At 40.7% G+C, this 24,069-nt stretch overlaps 3 protein-coding genes across 6 annotated transcripts in view; 1 reads left to right on the forward strand and 2 right to left on the reverse strand.

The window, feature by feature from the left end:
- Nucleotides 1-645: 645 nt before the first annotated feature.
- Nucleotides 646-5,092, reverse strand: rmnd1 (required for meiotic nuclear division 1 homolog). 4 transcript variants are annotated; one of them, XM_080871741.1, is made up of 12 exons: nucleotides 5,020-5,092; nucleotides 4,255-4,681; nucleotides 4,062-4,167; nucleotides 3,908-3,983; nucleotides 2,532-2,571; nucleotides 2,333-2,433; nucleotides 2,145-2,251; nucleotides 1,990-2,054; nucleotides 1,800-1,876; nucleotides 1,505-1,625; nucleotides 1,299-1,415; nucleotides 646-1,174 (listed from the first exon to the last, which is right to left on the reverse strand). In XM_080871741.1, the coding sequence occupies exons 2-12, from the start codon at nucleotides 4,648-4,650 to the stop codon at nucleotides 1,142-1,144; spliced, it is 1,239 nt and encodes a 412-aa protein (XP_080727867.1). In that variant the 5' UTR covers nucleotides 4,651-4,681; nucleotides 5,020-5,092; the 3' UTR covers nucleotides 646-1,141. The 4 variants fall into 4 exon arrangements, with proteins under 4 accessions (XP_080727867.1, XP_080727869.1, XP_080727866.1 ...); XM_080871743.1 differs by having other exon boundaries at nucleotides 4,255-4,678; nucleotides 5,020-5,085; XM_080871740.1 differs by having other exon boundaries at nucleotides 4,967-5,075.
- A 523-nt stretch (nucleotides 5,093-5,615) lies between these two features.
- On the forward strand, nucleotides 5,616-8,786 carry ccdc170 (coiled-coil domain containing 170). Its single transcript, XM_080871847.1, has 8 exons — nucleotides 5,616-5,692; nucleotides 5,845-6,018; nucleotides 6,221-6,502; nucleotides 7,001-7,201; nucleotides 7,292-7,465; nucleotides 7,617-7,859; nucleotides 8,109-8,312; nucleotides 8,495-8,786. The coding sequence occupies exons 1-8, from the start codon at nucleotides 5,675-5,677 to the stop codon at nucleotides 8,744-8,746; spliced, it is 1,548 nt and encodes a 515-aa protein (XP_080727973.1). The 5' UTR covers nucleotides 5,616-5,674; the 3' UTR covers nucleotides 8,747-8,786.
- Nucleotides 8,787-9,212: 426 nt separating this feature from the next.
- Nucleotides 9,213-24,069, reverse strand: part of syne1b (spectrin repeat containing, nuclear envelope 1b) — a 73,779-nt gene continuing 58,922 nt past the window's right edge. The window contains exons 118-146 of the mRNA XM_080871846.1: nucleotides 23,820-24,024; nucleotides 23,428-23,610; nucleotides 23,195-23,341; nucleotides 22,937-23,091; nucleotides 22,580-22,727; nucleotides 22,395-22,489; nucleotides 22,066-22,300; nucleotides 21,651-21,845; nucleotides 21,301-21,426; nucleotides 20,993-21,148; nucleotides 20,241-20,399; nucleotides 19,932-20,098; nucleotides 19,681-19,843; nucleotides 19,141-19,328; nucleotides 18,891-19,041; nucleotides 18,530-18,712; nucleotides 18,177-18,314; nucleotides 17,766-17,957; nucleotides 17,351-17,678; nucleotides 16,938-17,006; nucleotides 16,128-16,255; nucleotides 15,730-15,856; nucleotides 15,366-15,577; nucleotides 14,974-15,174; nucleotides 14,730-14,858; nucleotides 14,406-14,618; nucleotides 13,644-13,736; nucleotides 12,696-12,754; nucleotides 9,213-10,049 (exon numbers count right to left, since the gene is read on the reverse strand). Of these exons, the coding sequence (XP_080727972.1) occupies nucleotides 9,806-10,049; nucleotides 12,696-12,754; nucleotides 13,644-13,736; nucleotides 14,406-14,618; nucleotides 14,730-14,858; nucleotides 14,974-15,174; nucleotides 15,366-15,577; nucleotides 15,730-15,856; nucleotides 16,128-16,255; nucleotides 16,938-17,006; nucleotides 17,351-17,678; nucleotides 17,766-17,957; nucleotides 18,177-18,314; nucleotides 18,530-18,712; nucleotides 18,891-19,041; nucleotides 19,141-19,328; nucleotides 19,681-19,843; nucleotides 19,932-20,098; nucleotides 20,241-20,399; nucleotides 20,993-21,148; nucleotides 21,301-21,426; nucleotides 21,651-21,845; nucleotides 22,066-22,300; nucleotides 22,395-22,489; nucleotides 22,580-22,727; nucleotides 22,937-23,091; nucleotides 23,195-23,341; nucleotides 23,428-23,610; nucleotides 23,820-24,024 (4,789 nt within the window). The 3' untranslated portion in view covers nucleotides 9,213-9,805. The remainder of the gene's footprint in view (nucleotides 10,050-12,695; nucleotides 12,755-13,643; nucleotides 13,737-14,405; nucleotides 14,619-14,729; nucleotides 14,859-14,973; nucleotides 15,175-15,365; nucleotides 15,578-15,729; nucleotides 15,857-16,127; nucleotides 16,256-16,937; nucleotides 17,007-17,350; nucleotides 17,679-17,765; nucleotides 17,958-18,176; nucleotides 18,315-18,529; nucleotides 18,713-18,890; nucleotides 19,042-19,140; nucleotides 19,329-19,680; nucleotides 19,844-19,931; nucleotides 20,099-20,240; nucleotides 20,400-20,992; nucleotides 21,149-21,300; nucleotides 21,427-21,650; nucleotides 21,846-22,065; nucleotides 22,301-22,394; nucleotides 22,490-22,579; nucleotides 22,728-22,936; nucleotides 23,092-23,194; nucleotides 23,342-23,427; nucleotides 23,611-23,819; nucleotides 24,025-24,069) is intronic.

Below are 24,069 nucleotides of genomic sequence, written 5' to 3' on the forward strand. Positions count from 1 at the left end.
GCAGTGCCTTAAGCAACCATGTTTACTCAAACTTTTCTGTTCTCCTGTTCTTTAACAGGCTGTTTCTACCACTGAAAAAAATAAAAAGTGGAAATTTTGATTGTCTCAAAATTTCAAGTTAAGCTGAGAATTTGAGATACTAACCCTGAATTTAGACTTAGAGACAGGAAAAAAAAATCTAAGTGCCAGAAACAAGCCTCCTCACTAAGCTTGATGCCTGAGGCTCAGTAATCAAACTGCAACAGTGAGAGAAATAAGCTTGTGAAAAGGTATTTATGTTAGCTGTATGCTTTTACTTTGAAATCTCATTTCCATTACTGCCTGTTATGGACAATCCTTGCTTGTCTGATGTCACTAATATTGATTTATGTGTATTTATATGTTTTCTGATATATTTACCAGTGTTTAATTAATAAAAACTATTTTATTTGAATAAATTAATACATATAAATTAAAAGTACTTCAGTAATTATTTGTTTACTGCAAAAGAAAAGAAATCTGTTAATAATGTTTAACATCCAAACACAGAAATATTGTATATAAATACTTTATTCCCATCTTTTATAACAGAGTTACAGTTGGTGTTTGGGACTCAGTAAATCTGGATGCATTTCTACATCTCCCCCCTCCCCCCCCCCCCCCCCCCTTTCTTTTTTAAATCAGCTGCAAGATCAGTGTCAAGGTGTGGGAGTCCCTGCCTTCCCATGCAAATAAGACCTTTTAAAAATGCATCTTTGACACTGACAAGAAAACATAGATGCTTTCTCATGACGTAAAAAGAAAATTAAGAACATAAAGACAAAAAAAGTCCCAAAACATAAAGGTCAGATCATCACAAAAGATTAAAAATCTTTTTTTGCCTACTTTGATTTTTCTTTGTTTTTTTCACAGTAATAAAGAACAAATGTGTGTAAAATACTGCTCCCGCCCGCAGCCAAGATCCCCAGTAACAATTTGTGAAATTCTTGATTTAAAAATAATTCATGGTTTTCAGAAAGTTGCTGATGTAACACATGAAGAGTAAATACATTCAGCGTGATCTAGGTCCCCTTCATGACTCAGTGCCTTCGCACAGTGCAGCATTCTTCTTTCATAGCTGCTTGTGCCCTTTTTAGAGTTGTTGTAGCTTCAGAGCAGCAATTTAGAAGATCATTTTTGCGAGTTCAAACATAACCTACAAGAGAAACAAATGAGATGCACTCATTATTAAACATCTCCCTGTTTTTTTTTAAAGCATGAATAAAGGTTTGTTTTAAAAATGCTGCATTCTTTGAGGCTTCTTGCTTGAGCTCTTTTACCTCAATCGTAATCAGGATGACTATCATCCACTCCAACCTCAAGCTGTGCTTCTCACTCAGGTGGCTCCTCATCAAGTCTGTCAGCTGCGTGCAATGTTCCAGCTTCTCATTCACAACCTAAAATGAGATAGATTATGAAGCTACATGGGCAAAAAAAATGATTGAGTGTTAACACAAAGACCCAGCAGCGATAGTTTATCCTTTACATTGACTCTGCGGTTGATGCTGAGGAACTGGCACGTCTTATCGTAGAGTTTTTCTAGGTTTTCTCTGTCCCAGTAGAAATCAGGCGTGAGGAGAAGGTCAGATCTCAGGTTTATACAGTGTCTGTCAAAGCAGAGTGTAAATAAAAATACTAAAGTACGGTAATACTAGAAAAGCAAACAAACAGCAGTTTTTGCATTTAGAAATAACATGTATAATTACACAAAACTCAAGGTGTATTACTTGCTCATAAATAGTGAATACAAAAATAGAAAGGCTGTACTTTCCTGAATTTACCTTAATGTGAAAAGCTCTCCTATCTTCTGCATAACCTCTGCAGAGGACAACTTGACTCTTTTCCCAGACTTGAGTGTCTGGGTGGGAAAGGAAAAAAAAATTAGCATGCTGGCCACGTGCATCTCCTAACACACAAACAACCATTATAAATAATCAATTATTCATTCTTGCTGTTAATTGTCCACTGTACCTCTGGAATTGATTGAATAGACTCTACAAAGTTGTCTAATGCTACCTCCCATATTGCCAACTTCACTGGAAAAGAAAGCAAAGAGAAAAGGTTAGCAGTGTTCACAGGAAACAAATACATTTTTTATGATTCAGACTGGAAATACAGCTTCTCACCAGACAAACAAAGTGCATTTGAAAATGCAAATTTCTCCAAAACAGCTTCCTCTTGATCCATATCGTCACTCAGAATAAAGTTGCCACGCTCAAGCTTTGTATTTCCCCTGAGGTGGAAAAAAGTGTCTGTTTAGAAACGTTACAGAGTCTGAAAGTACTAACAAAACAAAGCTTGAGGCTCATCGTACTCTCCCACAGTGTAGTTAATCTCCTCATTTTCCCAGTGGACTAACGCTACTTCATAAGGCTGGATCTCATGGTGTTCCAGGATTCTCAAAATGTTTTTCATCTGTAAAGACCGAGGGGAAATTACAGAGTTTAACAATAGTATAGTAGAAAAGTGAACTGGAAATTAGATTAACTGCATTAATGGTGATGTTTGCTTACCGTTTTCTCCTCGACATTCCAGAAAACTACTGAGCCTTCTCTAAAAATTTAGAAAGTGGAACAAGTCAGTGTTTAGCCCTTCCTCTCATGTTACAAAACAAACTATCAGTTCAAGGTAATCATGAGGCAAGCAGTCAAACAAAAACTCTAGCTGAACAAAACAACTTTTAAACTTAGAAACTTTAGACTGAGATCAGGCATTATGGGGCCAAAGAAAAAAGCAGCTGTACTAAAGAAGTATTAGTAACTACACTGCTGAAAAATGCTAAAGGAATGCTTGATTGTCAGCGTATAACAAAAAAGTCAGCTAAACTTCAGGGATAGCAACCTGTAAGTTAGAAAGCATAAACTATTAAGACTCAGTTTCACCTGCTCTGGTGCAAATCAAAGGGACAACAGGTGCAGGGGAAGACAACAACAAGACAACCCCCCAAAAAGGGAATGGTTGCCACAGACCGTTTCTATCTCCTTGTCCTTGCTACCACTAGTAACATGAGACACTATCACCATCTCAGCCAGGTTGCACAAATAGTCCAACTCCTCCAGGATGGCAAATCCACACGTGCCATGGCAACAAAGTTTGCGTCTCTCAGCACAATCTCAAGAGTGTGGTGGAGATACCACAGGGAGATACCACAGCAGCAGGACCAGTATCTGCTCCTTTGTGAGAGGAAGAACGGGAGGTGGCCTACAAAACCTCATGTGCATGTTTTAGATCAAACTGTCAGAAACAGACTCCATGAGGGCGGCATGAGGGGCTGACATCCATCAGTGGGACCTGTGTTCACATACCAGCAACATGCAGATCGAATAGCATTCACTAGTGATCAACAAAACCAAAAGGTCCATCAGTGGGGCTGCATTCTCTTTACAGATGAGAGCAAATTCACACTGAGCATATGTGGCAGGTAAGAGTCTGGAGATGCTGTGGCGAACGTTATGCTGCATGCAACATCCAGCATGAATGGTTTAGCAGGAGGTCAGTGATTGTCTGAGGAGGCATATCCTTGGAGGATTACATAGACCTTCACAGCCCTCCCTGACTGCTTAGACACAATGCAGTGGGGCCTGGCCTCACGTGGCAAGAGCATCAACAATTTTAAAAGCCACCACTGATTAGCCTTGTGTAATCCAATCGACAATCTCAGCAATTGCATGTTTAGATTTGTGTGTGCATCTGATGCTGAGAAATAGATCACTGATATAGGCATACAGGCAAACCAAGGTACGCCTGTATCACCGAGTACTGACCAAACCAATTATCAATAATCCTCAAATTAAGCCATATTTTTGACAATGTTTGAACAGAACTGACCTTTCTACAACAAAATAATACCATTGGAGACAAAGTCTAAACCAAAGCGCATCAGCATTACCTGAAGAAGAAGATTTGTGCATTATCATCTGGTTTTGCAGCCATGTCTGTGCTTATCACCAGAACATTCGAGGCATCTGAAAATAAAAACACGACGATCATGAAAGCCATCACTAATAATCTAATGCACAGCTGTATGACCTTTTCACTCATACCTCTGGGCAAATCTATCTCATGGAAGCCGTGGTTTATCAAGTCGTGAGAAAGTGTTGGCAAATGATACTGATCTGCTGTTGCAAAAGCAATGCACTGCATCATATCCTATGGAGACAAACAATTGAATCAACACATAAAACAATACCAGGCGCAGCTAAATAAAACATTTCACTACACTAAAGGGTAAATCACCTTGTCTTCACTGAGGGAAGGCTGGTTGGCTCTGGACGGCTGCTTCGTCCGTGGTCCCTTGGGTGCCCTCTTCCCAGGCACTGTGGCTGGTTTCAAACCTGGTTTCAACACTGACTTTACGAGGTTGGTTGAATACAAACTTGTTTGTCCTCTTGCACAGTTTGAAAGTCTCCCAGGGTCAGTCAAAAACCCACTGCTAAGACTTTTACATCCACTCAAAGCAGGCAAAGAAACATGTCTTTTCTGCTCGTGCTGCTGATGAATATAGTTTAAATGGCAGGTCCTGGAAAAGCTCCACGGAGCACAGTGAGTCCTGGCCGAAGTTAAAACGCAGCCTGATCTGCTCCCTGCATGCAGCTGGGCTCCCAGTCTGGACCACAACGTCCGGAGAAGCATCTTCCATTCACACTCACCTACAAATAACCTGCTGCCAAAGGAAAGTGCCTTTAGGTGACTGGAAGCACAGAACTATGTTAAACAAACAGATCAACTTAGCTAATGGACGTATAGTTATATTGTTACACGTTAAATCTAAAGTATAGACAACAACAGGAATCAAAAGTGCATCAGCAAGCAAAACACTCGTATATCCTGCAAACTAATTAGGATAATACATTCAGCAGTACTGCGGCTCCATGCCTGGAGCTAACTTCTGTATACATGCCAGCCGCAGACAATTCAGTGAGTAGAAAACGTCCGTTTCTTCGCTTACCAGGTTAGAAAAAACAAAATACGGTGTTAAATTAATTCACAAATTCCAGCTACCTTCAGTGTTTACAGTCTTGCATACATTCAAAGGCGGCGTGTTTGTTCCTCGTCGCTTGTTTCCTGCTCGAAGTGACGCAATACAAGTAGTCACATTAAGCTCTCAGCTCTGACTTGAAGGTAGAGCGTTTCCATTTTAAGCTGAACTATATTACTTACTAAAACTTCAAAACACAGCAGGAAGTACCTTAAAAATACTCAGTCGTTTATATTTAGACAAACTCGATCAGTTTATGAGTGGAAAATGTCCGGTAAGTGAAGCTCATACTGGGATTGAGCAGAAGGGCTACCTGACAGTCTAAACTCAGGGCTAATGTGCTGCTCATGGAATGACCTTCACATTGTTGCACGTTCAGCGTGACTTTGGATTTTTTTTATGTTACTATATAAATTAAGAAATCAATTTTTCTAAACTAAACTAAAATAAACTAAACTAAACTAAAATAAACTAAAATAAAATAAAATAAAATAAAATAAAATAAAATAAAATAAAATAAAATAAAATTCCACCAACTTGATAAACGAGTTGATGCCTGACAGGCTCAGCTACATCGCCCCCTTCTGACTGAGCCTGTGTTTGCTGTTGCCAGGAGACTTCTTAAAACAGAGGCAACATCTACTTAAAGTTCACTTCTCACCTCTCTTATTTGGAGTTATGGAAAACTCTAACGAGGTAGGCCTTAAAATATTTTAAATGTCTACTGAATTCAGTCATAGCGGAGGAAAAAACTAAATTGATTCCAATGTTGGCAACTTTTAAAAATAGATTTAAAAAAAACATTTAATAACTATTTAGTACCTTTCTTCAACCTCTGTAATTAACAGTGCAATGAGAAGGAGAGGCTGAAGATGAGGGTTGCTGTTTTAGAAGAGAGTGTGAAGTCCAGTGAGGTGGAGTGCAAAGCCAGCAGAGAGACGGTGCTGAGGCTGGTGGCAGAGCTGGACCAAGAGAGGAGGAAGGCTGCAAGCAGTGTAGCAGCACTTGATTCACTCAAAGTGGTATATACACAACTTAAAAGAGTAGTTACTTTACAGTACAAGATTTCACATGTCTGGACGGCTTAACCCACGAACTAAAGGATTTAGTAGCGTTGTGTAAAAACTACTGACTTCTGTACGAAATTGTTAATTTAAAGATTTTATTACTTTAGGAGTAACTGCTAAAATTGCCCTATTGTTGTGGTGTTTGTATGTCATTTAGGAGCTTGATGGTCTGGCTGTTGGGAGAAGAAGTGTCGAGATGGAGAAGCAGACCCTAACTGAAAGACTTGAGGCCAGTAAGAGAGTAATAGAGGCAGCCAGGCGAGAGTCACACTGTCTGGAGAACCAGGTGGAGGAGCTTGAAAGAAGGATCCAAGAAGCTGAGAGCAAGCTGCAGGCATTCTTGGAAACGTTGGTCGGCCTCCTGGAGAAGAGGTGTGAGGACGTCATCCTGCCCACGGAGAGAGATGTTCTACAGACACTGGATAACCTCTGCAATAAGGTGAGGAACGTTGGGATTTCCAACAAAAAATGCTTAAAAGCTGCTTTAAAGCTAAATTTGTTCTCCAAGGTGCAAATGTGGCTCCAGCCAAACAACACATTTGCTGACAATTATAAATCACATTGTATTTTAGCTATTAGGATTACTTTTTGTTAATCGCTATATGTCATGAATGATCAGTTACTTGTGTAAAATGAAACATACTGGTTGATTTTTTTTTTACCAATAAGCATGCAGGTAGCACTTTAATCTCAATACTTGCAATACAGCTAAATATTTTTTTTTATTTTAATTTGCAGACTAATAACTACATCGACTGGATAACTCTGTAAAGTAGAAGAATACGTCCCAAAGCACAGCAATTGATGCAGTTACTTGTATCTTTATGTTAACTCTTCCTGTTCCATCTGTCAAGGACTTAGTCCAGCTGTAAGATAAAAAGGAGTGTGCACACAATAGTTTATGTTACCACACATTTTCACTATGCTGGTCTTTCAGAGCTTGCCAGAGGTGGAAATGAGGCTGTGTTGTGTTTCTGAAAAGCTGAGTGAGCAGACAGAGCTTCATCACATTGCACAACAGAGGGCTCAGCTTGCAGAGCAGCAAGTCCAAGACCTGAGGGGAAGACTGCAATGTCTGGAGGCCGAACTGCTGACAGCAGACATGCATTGTGACCGATTGCAACACAGCAAACAGGATGTGAGTAAAGTCATGTGACTAAGCATATAAGTTACAGATACAGGTTGGTATAGCGACACATTCCTATGATTTGTCTCTTTTTTTTAACAGTATGAGGAATTCTTGGAGCAGCTGTCCAAGACGATGAAGGTTGAGGACTTTGACATTGATCTTGACTTCGAAATGAAGCTAAAATTCATTCTGTCACGTGCCGAACAACTTGTTAGACAAGAGGGAACTGCTTTAGTTGAGAGTAAAAGTCTGACTTACAGCTTACAACGGAAGGTAGTTTTTTTGTTTGTTTTTTGTTTTTATCATTCACAAGTTTATACAAGTGGAGAGTGGTGCTGAACAAGCAGATAATTTACCTCTAAATGCACAAATGCAGCTTAAAAAAATGTATACAGTTGATTTAAAATATTCCCATTCCCTGTAGTTGAAATCACAGAAGGAACAAATAGAGAGCAAAGGACTCCACATCCAACTACTGAGGAAAAAGGTTTCAGAGCTGGAGGAGGAGAAGAAGACCCGATCAGCATTGGCTGCGGAACAAAATGATGCACAACTGCAGGCTGCGAGGCTGCAGAAAAAACTGGAGTGTCTTCAAAGTGAACTGAAAGCAACCAAACTTTCCAACACTGAGCTCAAGGCCCAGCTCTCCCATACCAGCGAGCTCAAGGTAGAGGGGAGAAGGGTTTGGGCCCAAATTCACTCCAGGGGGATTTTCACTTCATAATGTTTTGTGTATTTGTGTTAATTTTGGGGCATGGGTTGGTGGGTCATTGAATCATATGCATATGCAATCAATGCATGCTTTCAAAGTATCAGAGTATCTTAGATTAATAATTTGACATAATTAAATAAAGTCACTCTTGTTTTACTAAAACCCGACGCTCACTCGAGTCTCTGCTGTGCCTAAAATGCCAAGCTGAAAGTCGCGCAACAGACTCAGACCATGCAGGAGCAGAAAAAGAAGCTGAATCTGGTGGCGGATGAGAAGGCAAAGGTGGAGAAAAAGCTGAGCGCAGTTAGCTCAGACCTGCAAAGCCAAGAGAAGAAGACAAGAGACGACCTACAGGAACTCCTCACCCTCAGACAGAGCCTTGCTCAGCTGTCTGAGAGGCAGAGAGAGGTAAGAGTCAAACGACAAATAGGAAAACTTGTTTACCATGCTTTCATCCACATCTCATGACCTTGCACAGCAGATGTTTGTTAGCGGTCATAGAGCTCATTTAATGTTGTTTGTTAATATAAATAAAGGAAAGGTCACAAGATTTCTGAAAACTTTTGAACCAGGTAAGTTTCTTTTTTCAGTTGGTGGATTTCCGCATGCTGGTTTCTCAAACGTTGGGCCTGGATGCCACAGCGTTGGCTCTTCCAAATTATGAAATCATCAAATTACTTGAAACCCTTCTTCATGGCCATTGTCACCGTCACCACCTTCATCATCATGTTAACATACCCCGGCACTACTCGACTCACCAGAGACCTCACCTGCAACAAGTCCAAGAACTATCCGATGGCTCCAACCTGGATGTTACCACCTGCAGATCTCACGAAACTTAAAATGTATTCACTCCATTCATACCAAAAATAAGTTGAAATGTTGAGAAATAGTAGAGATATTAATTACTTTTGAAACATAAAATAACAATTTAAAAGTTTTCTTTTATATTTGTGTTTTCATGGGAAGATCAATATAAGTATGATGCACAAAGGGTGAAATATTAAAAATGCTAACTCACAAATAAAATGACAACTTTTAGAATGAAGGTTTGGCATTCATTGTTTTTGAGAGTCGCATATACATACATTTCTCATATTATTTCTTTTTGCATTATATACATATGTTAAATAACTCTCGACTGTTATACATTTGATACTGAACTCACAGTCTTATAAAATATGCAATAATTCTATTGGTCATATTTCTCAATCTTAAAGACATATTTCATATCCTGAAAAAATAAAACAGCAGAATGTATAAAGACCATGGATGACTGTTAAAGGTTAAACTCCTGCGTTGCGTCTGACTTGGATATTAAATTCACTTGACTTGGCTTAAATGACTCTTGCATGAATCCATGTGGTTCAAGTTAAAAATGGACCGATTACCACAGACACAACGATGGATGTAAGTAAGTAAAAGCAAAGATTAAAACTGCATGCCAAAATACAGGTAAAAAAATAATTGCAATGTAAGATATATTAAATGTTTTTGCTGTTTACAAACTTTTAGTTACAAGCAAATTCACAGGCTATATTTCAGCGTTTAACTTTGGTGCTATCGGCTTGAGAGAAGTTACGTCATGTTTACACCACTGAGTCGACACGTCGTTTATCCAGCAGATGTCCACTGTGGGCAGAAACCTCCAGATCCATTACACCAAAAATGCAAATTAACTGACACAGCATTACACAGAGTAACATAGTGAGATGCTTGATCCTATGTGCTACACACAAAGATATTAACTGTAGATGGCAGCTGTTATTCTGCAGTAAAAATGGACGAGCAGGATTTGTTTTTGCTCCCAACGTGATTAACCGTTTCAAGGATATCAACATGAATCCCACTAAGGTCATTCTGGCTCAAGAATACTAAACATCAGTGGTTTTTACGTCCATCTACACTGGAGGCGGTCCGTTGGTGTAGCTCAGCATCGGGTAGAAGGAATGAGCAAAGTTGTTGGACTGAGCACAGTAGTCCTCCTCAGACATTGGCAGCAGAAAGGCAAAAACCACTAACAGGAGCAGGAAGAGCTGGAGAGGCAGTGCGACCCAGAAGACGCGCCACAGAAACGAGGACCTACGAGATGATCGTGTCTCCGAGTCAGAAGGGAAGGAAGCGGATCCAGCGTCGCTGTGAGGCCTGCTCACACAAACACAAACATTCACAGCCCAGCAAAAACAGGATTAGTCAAACACAACTATGGATTATAGACTTTTAAAATCTCCTTCTCATCTGCACTACTGCAAATGTGTTTCCAAAAAGACTGTGGCCTGAATGTATATAAAAGCAGAATGCAATGGATTTTAAATCATTTAAACCCAACCTAAATTAATTATCAATTAAAGGTTTTTTTTTAATTAATTAAAAGAATTGGCAGACCTATGTCTAAATTTCCAGTTACTTTTCTTAATTTCAAGCTTGCGTTAATCAGTCGAAGTTTCAGACAATAACTCGAGCTTTTGACTCTGAAATGATTTTTTTCAGTTACAGAAACAAGCTTCCATCCAAAACATGTAACATGCTGGAACAGAGTTCTTTAAATTGTAACTTATACTATAGTCTAACCAATCAAAGTCTGAATTTCTTCATGGAAATGATGGATAGTTGGTCCTTTGGCATAAAGAGAACATGAGCCAACATCTATTATATGATAATAACAGTAGATGTAGCTTTTATAACTTGACCATCTGTGAAGAAAGATACAGGATAAATGAAAAAAGATAAATGCAGGTTTTGAAGCAACACATGCTGCCATCTAGATATCAGCTAGCCTTGTTTATTTTAGCAAAACCACAGTCTCTGTAGTAGAGACAGTTTGGGTGATACTCACTAAAAACTCTTGATCACAATTATAAACATGCCCTGCACCACCAATTTGAAACATGGGGCTGCTTTCAAAATTGACTGAACATATATAAAAACATAGAACCGAATTTTAAAAATCAATTTACATGCATTTCATCATTTGATTTCTTTATATTAAATATAATTGAGTTTAAATGATCATTGCATTTTTATTTTATTTACATTTTGCACATACTCCCGTCTTTGTTGGAAACACTGTTGTACTTCCACGGCAATATAATAAACCAATCTTACATGTACAAAACTGCTTCTCTTTGCTACAGAAATAGTAAAAATTACAAACAAATCAAATTAGTCTAATCCAATAAACAAACTTCCCTTTAAAAATTATCCTAATTTAATATCCTTCTCTCCCCACTCTTAACTGTTTTAATGTTGTCTGCATAGTTTCAATCCAAATAAGATCTCAGTCCAGCGACAGTGGATGTAAGCACCATGCTGTGTTTGAAAGACATTGCCAACACAGTGTAAAGCAATGTTAGACAATGTTTAACATTGTGATCTACATGCTGACTGAGACTGGGGTGGATCAACACAAGTACGAATACGGTCACAAAACAGTTTTCACGGCATACATTCTGCAATCCTGTGCCAGACAAAGACATTTAATACGAGAGCTTGCATTTCTTTGCAAAAGGCGTTAGAGTAAAAGGCAAACGGCATGCTGCAAGTAACAGCTGAATTTGAGAATACTCTTTTTATTCATATAACAATGGAGTCTTTGAAAGTTTGTGTCCTGTTAAAAAATGCAAAGCAAACGGAGGCGGGAAGAGCACGGCAATTAGAAACAGCATCTTTGACCCTGGTAGTTAGCTGCGTTTTCTTAAATCAACAGTTTGGGAAATCCAGTTCACTTTCTAGATTTAGAGTTAGATGAGATGACTGAAATCCCTTTGTGAATTAAGATGTTAAGATGAAGCTGGGACAGAGCCTAGTTTAGCATGGACAATGGGAGGAGGAGGAAAGAGCCAGACACGCTGGCTGTTTCCAACTGCTTCCACGTCCAAAAAAGAAACATAAGGAAATAAGCAAATTCACAAAATGTCATACTATGAGTAGTAATGTGTCATTTTTCTGTCACCATCACCCTCAGTAATACTGTCTTCTTATAGCCTCAAAAAGTTAGAAGACACGGTCAGTTGAAAGCAGTAATATAGGGGTTTACATATGTATGTATTGTAAAAAATAAAGTATTCAGAATGTATTTCAATTAAGAAAAATCAAGGCTGCTTTGCTCTCTAAATGTATTTTTCCCTCAATCCCAGAATGCATGAACAAAGTGACTCGAGCTGCCCTGTGTTTTTACCGAAAGTGCCCCTTTACCATTTCCCAAATGGAGACCTGAGAGGCAAGACTCACAGATGACAGACTGAGGGGGGGGAGATGGTGGATACTCAGTGAGATAGCAGCAGCAGAGGGAGAAGAAATGTAACACACAAGAGAGAGAATCAGCGCAAGAGAGGAAGAGAGCGGCCTTTGCATTGTTCATTGCAGACATTTACTGGCTCAGCAATTTGAGAGCAAAAGGGTGTGTGTGTGCGCTCAGTATCAGCGAGGAAGTTAGATATAGAGAAATATTTGTGTTATTCATAAGAAACGCCCTCTGGTTAGCAATATTAAGCAGCCAAGGACATTGGCAGAGAGGAGGCCTTGCACCTTTCCTTGTGAAACTCCTGTCTCGGATGCGTGGGCTACCACTCACCTGATCGCCTAGCCTACACAGAGCATCTAGACTTACAGAAGATGATGGAATTCATTATCATGAGCTGCTATTCTGGCACGAGCGTTAAAAGCTGAAATTCTGAATATTTGTTCCTTAAGTGTTTCATTTCAAAGCTGAAATCAACTGATCTCCAAATGCATCATGGGCTGCTGAGTTCCATTATCTTCTGGGTGTGCTAGAAACCAACAGAAAGGTACCTGTGGTGTGGACTGCTCACAGAGGGTCCAGGCTGTGACAGACTACATTTGCCCCGTTGCTGTTTGCAATGAACAGGGGGGGGGGGAGGTAAAAGAAAGAAAGTATGTTTAAGTCCAGGCAAATCAAGACAAAGCTATTGATGAAAAGAAAACCCAAAATGAAAGAAGAGCAGCAACAAAATCATACGTGAAAGTGACTGATTTTGTAACCTGTTATAATAAGGAATCTGGCTCTTCACAGTGCACAACTACTTTGAATTGCTTCAGCTTGGGAGTGCAATAAAGGGACTGCTACAATTATGCAATGTGATGCATGAATCTCTTTGGAACAAGGACATTTAGTAACATACACATAGTATAAGCAGGGACATGCTTATTTGGACTGATGTACAGTTGAATAATGAGAAAATAATGCTTTCTCATTGCTGTTGTTGATGCCATGCTTGCTCATTAAACCAGCAACAAGTTCTATGCTACACTTGAAATTAAGCAGCTGCACAATAGCCAGTAATCCTAGCTATAATACTACGAGGATCGAAACGTATCTACAGTGAGAAGAAATTTAAGGGAAGTCTGAGAAAAAGAAAAGGGTTTCAGAAATACTGGAAGAGAAAAAGAAACAAACTGGGCAGAGCTAAAAAGCCTGCCAAGAAAAGGAAGGAAGAAGTAGAAAAGTTAGAAAGGAGGAAATCTCAGGAGACTGTCTGGAGATTGACAACATGCAAGAAGAGCAAAAGGCTGGAAAAAAGTTCAAAATCCAGAGGGAGGGAGCGTAACGCTGGTTGTGGAGGTGGAGAAAGATTTGAAGAGCGTGAGGAGAGATCTTGGGATGACAGGGGTGAATCTGGCCTTCACTGGGGCATTTGGGGCATTTACTCTATGTGTCTTAGGGGTTTCCAAACACCTGGTTCTCATATAGCAGCATGTACAGGTAGAGATAAACATTACCGATCGTCTGTGACTGGGAGTACTCCTTCCTGATACAGGACTGAGGGAGCCAGACGTGTCCAGCTCATCAGCAGACGACCAAGAGGAAAGATCCTGATGTTGGAAACAATCGCAGATACAAAGAGAGACAAAGCAGGTGAGAGTTAAGCAAATAGTGACCCCTTTTCTAAATGTGGCCACAGACTACACAGAGTGGTTGGCAGGTGATTAGTACTTAAAAAAATCTAACTGAAGGACACAGCCAAACAATATAATACACTCAAGTAAAATTAAGTGTATCCTGTGCTGAAACAATCGTTTATTTGCAAATATGATATTTTTTATTCAGTGCAAAAATATGCTCCACATGAGAGCTAAAAATGTAAAACGATTACACACTTACAAGATTCTGGCAAATTGCACCATCACAAGTTTGCTCCCCACCTTTGCTAATATTGTACATTAACGGTGTGAGTAACACATTTGTGACTAATGAAATATCACTGAATATGAACCTGTGAATTTTCAGCCTGTCTGCGTTTCACAGTTCTTTCTTTTTTGAGCTTTTTTTTTTTAGATTATAGCCAAATGTATTCATTTTATTTTATTTTATTTTTACAAAAACCACTTTAAACTTGAAAATTCTGTTTTTAAAAAAATCTGACGATGGAAGAAATTGAAAATGTTTCTGTCAAATGCTTTTTGACTTTTTAAATGCAGGTGAATATAAAAGAAAGGTGTTCAGGTAACACATGACAGGTACACAAGTGACTGAGGCTCTACCTGTTGACTGCTTGTGATGTCCAGAATCTTGGCCAGCTCTCTGAGGTCTCGGGTTACTTCCTTTAGCAGGAGTTTTAGGCGGTTTCCTATGACGTGAACCTTCTCCTTAGCCTCCAAGCAATCACTGCCCTGCGAGTTGACCAGCAACTGGAGGGACATGTCTTGTAGTGAAGCAACTTTAAGCTGTGAGTCTAGCAGCTCCTGGCGGATTTGCTGGAGAGAAAATTTAAGCGATACATTCAAAAAAGAAACCTTTTACAGAGTGGATTTATGGAAGTAACACGGAAAGACGCACTTAAGTTTAAGAGTGTGACAGTTTGGTACCGTGAGTGTTTTGTGATGCTCATGGAGAGTATCACTGTCCTGGATGGGATCAATGGGAACCACCTCATTCCTCCTGCGATCGATGTTTTCCAGCCAGAGCAGCAGACCGTGACTCATCTCATGAAATTCCTATTGATCAGATGAAATTTGGGAAGGTGAAGACCCAACTAGCATATCATAGAAGGATATTCATACTCATGAGCAAGTCGATCTGTTCAAACAGTCCGACTTGATCAGCACTCACTTGACACTGCATCAGAGCTTCCTGTAACGAAGACCTCCATTCCTCCAGCGCGCTGCCGAGTTTATCCCAGTGGTTGTTCATGTCTTTCAGTTTGCCTTGTAGCTCTCGGGACTCGTCTGTCTCCGAATGCAGAAACTCCGCACTGCACAAGTTGATGGAAAGCACTATAGCTTTGCGCTTGTCATACGCCTTCTGCAGCTCCTGTAGACAAACACGCATGTCCATGGTGACGCACAAGTAATGCAAAAAATTCCCAATTTGATGACAAAACAAGGAAACAGCAGGAATAAAGACTATAAGGTATATATTTATAAGTATTCAAGTAAGAAAATAACAAGCAGAGTAATAAAAAAGTTAAAAATAGGGACTTTACTACTAAAAAAAACCTGTACCTTGAGCTTTTTGATACGCAGCTCAATCGTCTGGATGTCCGTGCCAAGCTCCAGTCTACGCTGCTGCTCCAGCTCTTCCTCTGTCTCTCCCAGCCAAGTCAAGATTTTGTTCAGGTCAGAGTTCAGCTGCTGCCACTGCTGCTCGTTCTGCTTTGTTCTCATCTCCTTGCTGAGGTCCTGAGCCTGCAGGAGCTCCCAGCGCTCAATCACTCCTAGATTGATGGATGTGAGACCAAAAAGATTATGTTAACTGAATTTACCAGCACTGTAGCCCAATGGATAATTCACATTTTTTTCTTTTAACAAGCATAAATTAACATAAATTAAATGCTTATTTAAGATGGGGGATAGTTATAGGTATTACCTGAAGTCTGGGACTCTGAGCTGCTGGGATCTGCCAGTCCAGACACCGTATCCTCTTCCTCCTTCAGCTCAGAGCCCATCCTCCTCACTGTGTCAATACTTCCACGACACTCGCCCATCAGTCGCAGCTACAGAGCAGTTAAAAGACTGGTTATTGCAGGCAGTGTAACAGGATTATACTGACTATTTCAAAATTGGAAAAAATATTGTTAAACTGAAGAACCAAGTGAGTTCTGCGAGGAGAAAATAGATTATTAAAAAAATGTGAGCAAAAATAAACAACAGCAGCATTCAAATAGACAAAGCAGAATTAATTGCAGTTAAATGTACAGTCCAGAGCAGAAAAGCTTTAAAGAATAGATTGTTCTGAGCTCTAAGCGTAATATGAGTAACACATACATATCCCATGTATGAAGAGTCCGTTTCTGTGCTTGCAGAAGTGCGGCTGCGGCTGCTGTCCGTTTGTTGCAGGTGGAAACGGCTGACATCCAGAGGGTGTATATGAGAGTCTGCAGCAGCAACCTCCCCTGTTAACACAATATTAGCTGATTATATTTCCATAATATATTTATGAAACATGTTTAACATCAGAAAAGAAGGTAAGCCCCCCTGATTTAAGAAAAATAAAATGTGGAGAGCGAAAAATGAGAAGTAGACAGGAATGCAGATTGTTTGTTCTGGCCTTTTGTCACAAATCACAGCACTCCCTTTGTGGCCCTTTGCATCGGGAGCTGCATCCCTGATTTGAAATAATACATTTAAACCCCGTGTTTTTTATGTGATTTGCCTTTTCGTGAGACGTCTAAACAAATCTGCAGTCCCTTCTATAAGAATCAATACATTTCTTTCAAAGAAAGAAAAAAAACATGCAAATCAACAAATCCAAACAGGTTAGCTACAAAGAACAAGTCAAGTTAAAAAAATGAATAAAGCTAGTTAGAAAGAAGGGTTAGGCTGAATTCCATTTCTGTTCTGCTGAATTAGAGCCCAAAGCAGAACAAGTGAATAGAAGGAATAAAAATGGAATTGACCCTATTCCCCAGGGTTAGAAAATGTTGCCATTTGTGCCCAAAGTGTGTTTAAGAGAAGAAATGAACACAAATCAAATTCCAAGCTGGTGAACAGACTACTAGTGTTTCATCACTCAGAGTGTGTCTGTTATTTCTGGCCCCAAACACATGTGGCATGCTGGGGTCTGCTGTTGCCTACCAGTGGAAGACCTCAGTGTTTGTTCTGTTAGTTTAACAAAGGCCTCAGGGCTCTCTGGGATCACTACATCTGGAAGAAACATTATACAGTACACACATTTAGCAGTGGGCTTCAGAATGACTCAGTGAACTGATTATCCTGGTATTCAACGGCACCAAGAAAATCCTCGCCATAATGTAATCAGTCACAGATAAACCCTTCACTAACTTTCTTGTGTTCCTTATGTGTTTTTCTGTCCCCTATGGGAACTTTTGATGTCATTTTTTGGACTTCTCAAAAGATGCAGAGGCACAGTCGTTTAAGATATCGCTCTTCTAACGTTTTTTTAACAGCTAACAGTGATAAAGAAAAGTTATTATTCTGAAAAATCTCTTAAATTTCAAGCATAGTTTTGCACTGGTATGGGAACCTACCTGACAAGCCTGAGGCAGGACGCTGAAGGAAGTCTCCCTCTTCACTCTGCTGCTCTCTGAGAGCCCTGCTTGCACTCTCAAGCCCACGGCTCAGGTCGTAGTCGTGGTCCCATTCCAGGGGAATGGAGTCCACGCTTGCTGGGGTGTCTCTGCCCGAGCGCTCAGTCCGGAGCTGGGCAGCCAAGGAAGCTGAGCGACCGGAGGACGGCAGAGGCGACAGGAAGCCATCCCCCAAACGTTCACTCCACGGCAGACTGGACAAATCACAATGCTCATCTAGCTCCAGCTCACGATCGGACAATGACACTTCAGTGTCGTCATCTGCAAGCTAAAGATAAAGGACTTTAGTATGGGAAAGATTACATTTGGACCCAAGCCACAGATCTGTCAGATTCTCTCAATTTTGAGGTCTTACAGGAAGGCGAATGAGTTTCTTGTAGTAGCGCTCCACTCGACCAAACACCTCCTGACAGTAGCGCTGCAGCTCCTCCAGCTCTTCCTCGATGACAGCAGCATCCAGAGGCTCACTCTTCTCTATCAGCGCTTCCCCCTGGTGGAAGATGTGCTCGATCTTGGCTGTTGTTAGAGAAATCTCCTGCTGGAATGACTGTGAAGCCGGAGAGAGACAAGCTGTTAAAGCTAAACACAAAGTTGTGTGTGATGTGTATCTCACATTAATTATGAAATATCCATTTAGCTGCTCTTCACAAGTGCAAACTGACTCTAGAAATGAAGATAAAATGAACATATGTAAGAGTCAGTAGAAAGCAGTGTTTGAAAAATGCACAGTGGATTTTCTTGGTCTGAAATATCATGACAGGCTTACCCTGAGTTGTTTGATCTTGGCCTGAATGTCACATTCAGAGAAGTGCTCGATGTTGGTCAGCTGAAGGTCCATCTCTGTCAGCCAAACCAAAATGCCATCTCTGGCTGTCTCAAACTCCTCTCTCTGACTAATAAAGTGCTGCACGTGTAAAGAGGGACACTGGTGTTAGAGTCTATGCTTTCACATCATGCAAATGGAACAAACCTTTGTTCGGGCTTTATTAGTGAATAATAAGCAGTCACAGAAAAGTTAGATGAAAAGAAATGAATCCAGAAATGCATGACAGAAATTTAAATTAAAATATACAAAAATGAAATGGAAATAATATATAAGTACTAGTAGAACAATTGTACCTTAAGCCTGCGGAGGATGGATGCCACCCTCTTCTGCAGGTTGTCCCATCGCTGGTTGGCATCATGTGCCATCTCCTTCAGCCGGCAGGAAGAGTCAGTGCGGTTTTCTCTGGCCAGGCGGCGGTATTGCTTATTGATTAACTCCAACTGAGTCAGACTCTCGTGAACTTGTCTCTGGAAGGCCTACAAAAACACATTCATACATTTTCTCAAGAAATTTGCTTTTGTGTTTTAGCTTCGTGTTTCGTTTACATGTTTGCATTTGAGAGATAGAATTTTCTTATTTAATGCTGTCCTACTAGGTGAAAACAGTAGGTAGTTTGATCATTTGTACAGAGTACACAAAATAATTCTGCAATACCTCAAATTTCTTTAGTTCCTCCTTGGCTACAGTATACAGCACACCAGAGGAGTTGGGTAGAGCAGCTGTATTTTCTGAAGTGGCCAGCCACTCCTCAAAACGTGCAAAGTCGTCCAGGAACTTTTGCCATAAACGCCATGTCTCCTCAATCCTAACAGAGGGAATAATTTCAGGAAACAGTTATAACAGTTACCTGTTATCCATAATAACGTATGCATTTGATGCTTTCATCTAGTGTGTAACGTCTTACTTTAATCTCCTCTCCATAGACAAGGCACAGATACTCCTCCAGCGGCGATCAAGGCTCCGCGTTGCCTGCTGGATGGAGTCGCACTCTGCATCGGTGGCGCAGGCGTCACAGTCATGCAGAAGCACCTCACATAGATTCAGCACAGACGCCACTCCTGTACTGTGCTTCTCTATGTCACGCTGAAGCTCCTGACGGGCAAGAAAAGAGTGACACAGTAAGTAATAAGATGAGAGACAGAAGGAGAAGGAAGAAGCTTGATAGAAAGTTAGAGAATGACTTTTTGAAAGTGGTTACAAACTGTACAACAATAACTTTTACTAGTGTATTATATCACAAAACCTGTTTGCATAGAATTGATACTAATAGTTACATTTTCATTATATGATTACAAAAATGTGAATGTTTTTAGAAATTTCAGCTAAATGATTACAAAGCCCTGTTGCCTGTCTGCTATTAAAGAGCTTGCATTTGACACAGACTGAATGATTCCTGGCAAGCTGCACATATGTATTTTAGGTCCTGTTTAGTATATTATGTCACCTGCTGCAGATCGAGCTTCCTCTGAATCTCTTGGGCATCACAGGAGTCATAGGCGATAGGTTTGGACAGCTCTGTTTCGATGTGGGCGAGCCAAGAGCGCAGGCTGCTCATGTTTTTATCTAGCTGCTGCACAGCCACTAGAGTTTCTCTCAGTTTCTTTACTCTGTTAAAAGAATTTAACAGATTAGTTACAAACAACCCAGCATGGGATAAAAACACAGCTGCACAGCTGTGACTGCACGTCTGCTCACCGCGCTCCAATGAGATTGAGGAGATGCTGCCAGCGGTCACTGACTTTGTTGAGTTTTTGTTCGATTTCAGTGGCTTTGCTCTGGTGACTGGCCCTGGCCAGGCGCTCTCCTAGCTGGTGCAAATGTAGCTTGTTCTCCTCTGCTACTGTGATCTCCTCCTGGTAGTCCTGGCATACAACGCAATGCAAACAGGAAATTTGAAAAAACTGCACTTGTAAAAGAAGCAGAGTAGGAAAAACACAACGTAACTGAAATACAACAATTAAATAACACTGTCAAACTTTGTAAATATCTGAGGTGTGTGCAAACCTTGCGAAGCTTCTCGATCATCTCCTCAATGCTGACGTCTCCATTCTGGGACACCTTGTTCTCCATGTTAGTGAGCCACTCGCAGAGCTCCTTATACTTCTCGTTGAAGACAGTCCACTCATTTAGCTTCTCGCTTACCTGCTGCCTCCGCAGTGACAGCTGTGGAAGAACAGCAATACATGACAAGTTAACTGCACCTCTCTGCAAAGCACATAAAAAGTGCCAACGAATGCATGGCAATTTAAAACAAAAGCTAATAAAGATCAAGAAGGCTCAAAAGGAAGCCGTTCAGACGCTTTCATTTGCATCACGCAGTGAGCGAGTGCTGTATTTCCTGTGTGTGCAGTTTATCCGCTGCACACAGGATGCCACTGTGAAAAAACGAAATCACCTTGAGGTTTCAGCTTTTCTTAACTGACTGACTGATTACATTAACTTGTCACGCTAACTGTTCCTCTCAGTGTATTCCTTTCTCAAAATTGTTGCACAATGGCACATTCAGCAAAATCGAACTACTGCTCCAACCATTTAAAAAAATGCTGAGCAACATCTACATATACAAATATATGCTTTGTATCGTATAGTGAAGATTGACATTAGTAACATTGTCTCCTGGGACTTTTAACTGTTACACAGTAAATATTGTGTAATATGTAGAATGTAGCTATAAACTAATTTTTGAGAATCAGACTTTTAGCACACAGTATATTCAGAGAATCCAAAATAGTAAGCGACTGTGCCAAGAGTTGTACCTGGTGGCAGATTTCATCCCACTGTCTATGCAGCAGCTCAATACGCTCTTGTAGGACAGAAAGGTCCTCAGCACTGATGTAACAAGAAAGTGACTCTCTCAGTAAGGTCAGATGGGCCAGATCGCCTGTCCAGCCGTCAAATGTATTTTCCAAATCCTGGAAAAACAACAGTGCCACTATAAAAACACTAAACAAGCACCTGAACAATGTAAAACATCAGCTCAACATACACTTAAATAACTCTACATATATGTCTTACACCTAGATGCACAAAGAAAAGTCAATTTTGAAAATGTTCAAGTTGTTACCTTGCAGCGGATCTGTTCAGCTTGCAGATCCTCATTGTGATCGGGAATAGGTTGAGAAAGCTGCTTTTTGAAGGCTCGAAGCTTTTCCAGTGATCCACAAATCCCCTTTTCACTCCTCTCCCAGTCCTGCGTTCAACAGATTACAAACACAGGCAAAATTACGAGTTGCTCTAGAAAGCTGTCCTCACTGAAACTACAAATAGAAGAGATTGGTGTATTATAAGGAAATCAATGTAAAACTTTATACATACAATGGAGATTGTCCATACAAATGCAAGAATTATAGGAGCCATCAAGGTATTCTGAAGTGGCCTGGAATTCAGAACATGCTAGCGTATTGTCGTTTTTACCTTTAACAGAGTGGAAAGCTCTTTCTTCTGTTGTTCCAGCCGTATGCTGGTTTGTTTCCATCGCTCCTGGACATCAGTGAGCTCTGCCTGCAGGGTCGCCTCTGCTCGGCTATCAGCTGATAAAAGCAATTGCCTGCCAGCCTCCACCGTCAAGATATAGCTGCCCTGCTGATGCTGCAGCACCTTTTCCTTCATCTGAAAAAGGAAGAAAGGATTCTTATCAAGCTACAAGCCTGTTAATTTACACAGATAACGCCCAACCCACAATTGCAGTTACATGTTTAAGGTTATCAGATATTATATTTTTGGTTTATTACATGAAGAACATCACATTGCAACAGCTTCTTAATGTTAGCTAGCCTTTGCTGTCACTGCTGTATTAATGTGTATTACAGTCAGGTTTGTCACTATGTACCTGGACCGCGTCCAGCATAGTACGCGCTTGTTGCAGAGGAACTGTATTCCCTGCCTGAAGGGTCTCTGTACGATGGGACACTTCCAAGAGCCATTTGCGCAGCTTGTCCACCATTTCTCTATACCGCTGCCACTGGCGGATGAGACCATCAATGATCCCGCGCCTTTGCTGAGCACGTCGCACTACGCCCTGCCACTGGTTACTCAGCAGAGCCAACTTCAGATTGAACTCATCTCTGTAGGTGATTTCAGAAAGACAGGAGACAAAGAAAGGCTTGCAGTGGAGTATGGTGGTAAACAAAGATCTACAGAGTAGTCGAATAGGTTTACCTGTCATCTACCTGACCCTGCTCTAACATTCTCTGCCCATCACTGATGATGGAGTGGAGGATCTGCTGCCGACTGAACATCTCAGCTTGGAATAACTGTAAGATAAAAAATATTAAATTTGTTATATGTGTTAACAAAATTAAAATATACTGCTTGAGGATCCTTTTCTTCAAATGGGCCCTAACCTCATGGGTTTTCTGCTGTTCCATTAAACTCTGGTAGTTCCCTGAAATTTCTACAGCCAGATTCTCTTCTGTTTGGACCAAGAACTCCATCCATGTTTCACACTTTTCAAGGAAGGTCTGCTGCTGCAGCAGGCATGACTGAAGCTTGCTGCAAGGAAACAAACAAAATGTGATCTTATATCTCAGTTAGATGGGGAGAGTGGCCTTTACCGAACATTTGTACTGTTTTTTATGGTATTTGTGCCAGTCCTTCATTCATTCATTATTGTATTTATCTAACCTTGTTATTTAACAGAGTATCTTGAATTAGGATGGCTTTAAACCTTTTCAGATTGGCTTGTAATTTTCTTGTCTTACCTGAATCTCTCTGTGGTCTGTGCTGAGGCGGTGGACCAGCTTCTGTTGAGGTTCTGCACGCGCTTAATCTCAGAATCGTTAAGAGGGAGCCGGTAACCAAGCTCATTAAGACGCTCTAACTCAGGTGCCATACTGCTGAATTTCAACATGAGCCTCTGTAAAGCCCAGAAATTACAGAAACATTTCAGCTGTCGAACCAGTACGTGATATTCTGTAATTTTGTTCACCAAACTCAAAAAAGAAAACAGTAAAACAAACCTTGAGGTCCTCCATGCGGTCCTGGATGACCGTTAGGTCAGTAGAGCCATTAGGATCTTGTGCTTTCAGAGCCTCTTCAGCTTCAACTACCCAGGACCCCAGTGATCCCAGTTGATGGTTAAAGGTTTCATAGTCTTGAACTCCAGTCTAGTATAGAAGAATGCCAAAATACTGGCTTGGTAACTGATTGCCTATACAAAAAAAAAGTATGTTTCATAAATCTTTTTTTTTACCTGTAGAGCGGTGAGCTGTCTAGTAAGAGCCTGTTCCACCGCAGCTAGCCGCTGGGTGAGAGAAAGGTGATCGGACTGGATAGCAGACGCTGCTGATGTATCCACCTGCTGTTTCAGCTGCTCTCCCAGTTCTTGGAGAACTTGGAGTGAGGCCTGGACTGGAGCTTGGGACCTGAGCAACTCCTGAAATAAAACACCCATAACATTCAGGGCAATATGTCTTCATTATCAAAACTTAATCATAACATCCAACTGCACCAAACACGTGAGGGGATGTTTAATATATTAAACTTTTCCTTCATATCCATGTGGGTTTCACAATGAGGCTTTAGAAGTAAAATACTGAGGAGTTTTTCTGTTGTTGCAAGTTGCAAAGCTGTGGCTTGACTCACGCTGCATTCTTGAATCCAGTCAGACACCTCATCGTCAGCAATGTCCTTGTTGCAGGTGGTCTTGAGGAGCTGATCTGCTTTTTCCTCCTGCAGCTGGATGCTGTTGCAGCTCTGCTCATAAAGCTCGTTGTAGCGCTGCCACAGCTGAAGCAGTGCCTTGCTGCTTCTGAGACGCTCTCCAATCTCCTCCAGTAAGCCAGTCCATCTAAGTGCAATGACATGGTAATACGCTAATAAATGTCTTAAATTC

This window comes from Rhamphochromis sp. 'chilingali' (assembly GCF_963969265.1).
Source record: "Rhamphochromis sp. 'chilingali' genome assembly, chromosome: 21".
NCBI classification, from domain to species: Eukaryota; Metazoa; Chordata; class Actinopteri; order Cichliformes; family Cichlidae; genus Rhamphochromis; species Rhamphochromis sp. 'chilingali'.

Coding starts and splice junctions, on each gene's coding strand:
- rmnd1 (XM_080871741.1), bottom strand. CDS start 4,650: ATGCTTCTCCGGACGTTGTGGTCCAGACTGGGAGCCCAGCTGCATGCA. Junction 2,434..2,531: donor GGAATGTCGAGGAGAAAACG/GTAAGCAAACAT, acceptor CGGTCTTTACAG/ATGAAAAACATTTTGAGAAT. Junction 2,252..2,332: donor ATTAACTACACTGTGGGAGA/GTACGATGAGCC, acceptor TTTCCACCTCAG/GGGAAATACAAAGCTTGAGC.
- ccdc170 (XM_080871847.1), top strand. Junction 6,019..6,220: donor CACTTGATTCACTCAAAGTG/GTATATACACAA, acceptor TATGTCATTTAG/GAGCTTGATGGTCTGGCTGT. Junction 7,860..8,108: donor CCCATACCAGCGAGCTCAAG/GTAGAGGGGAGA, acceptor TAAAATGCCAAG/CTGAAAGTCGCGCAACAGAC.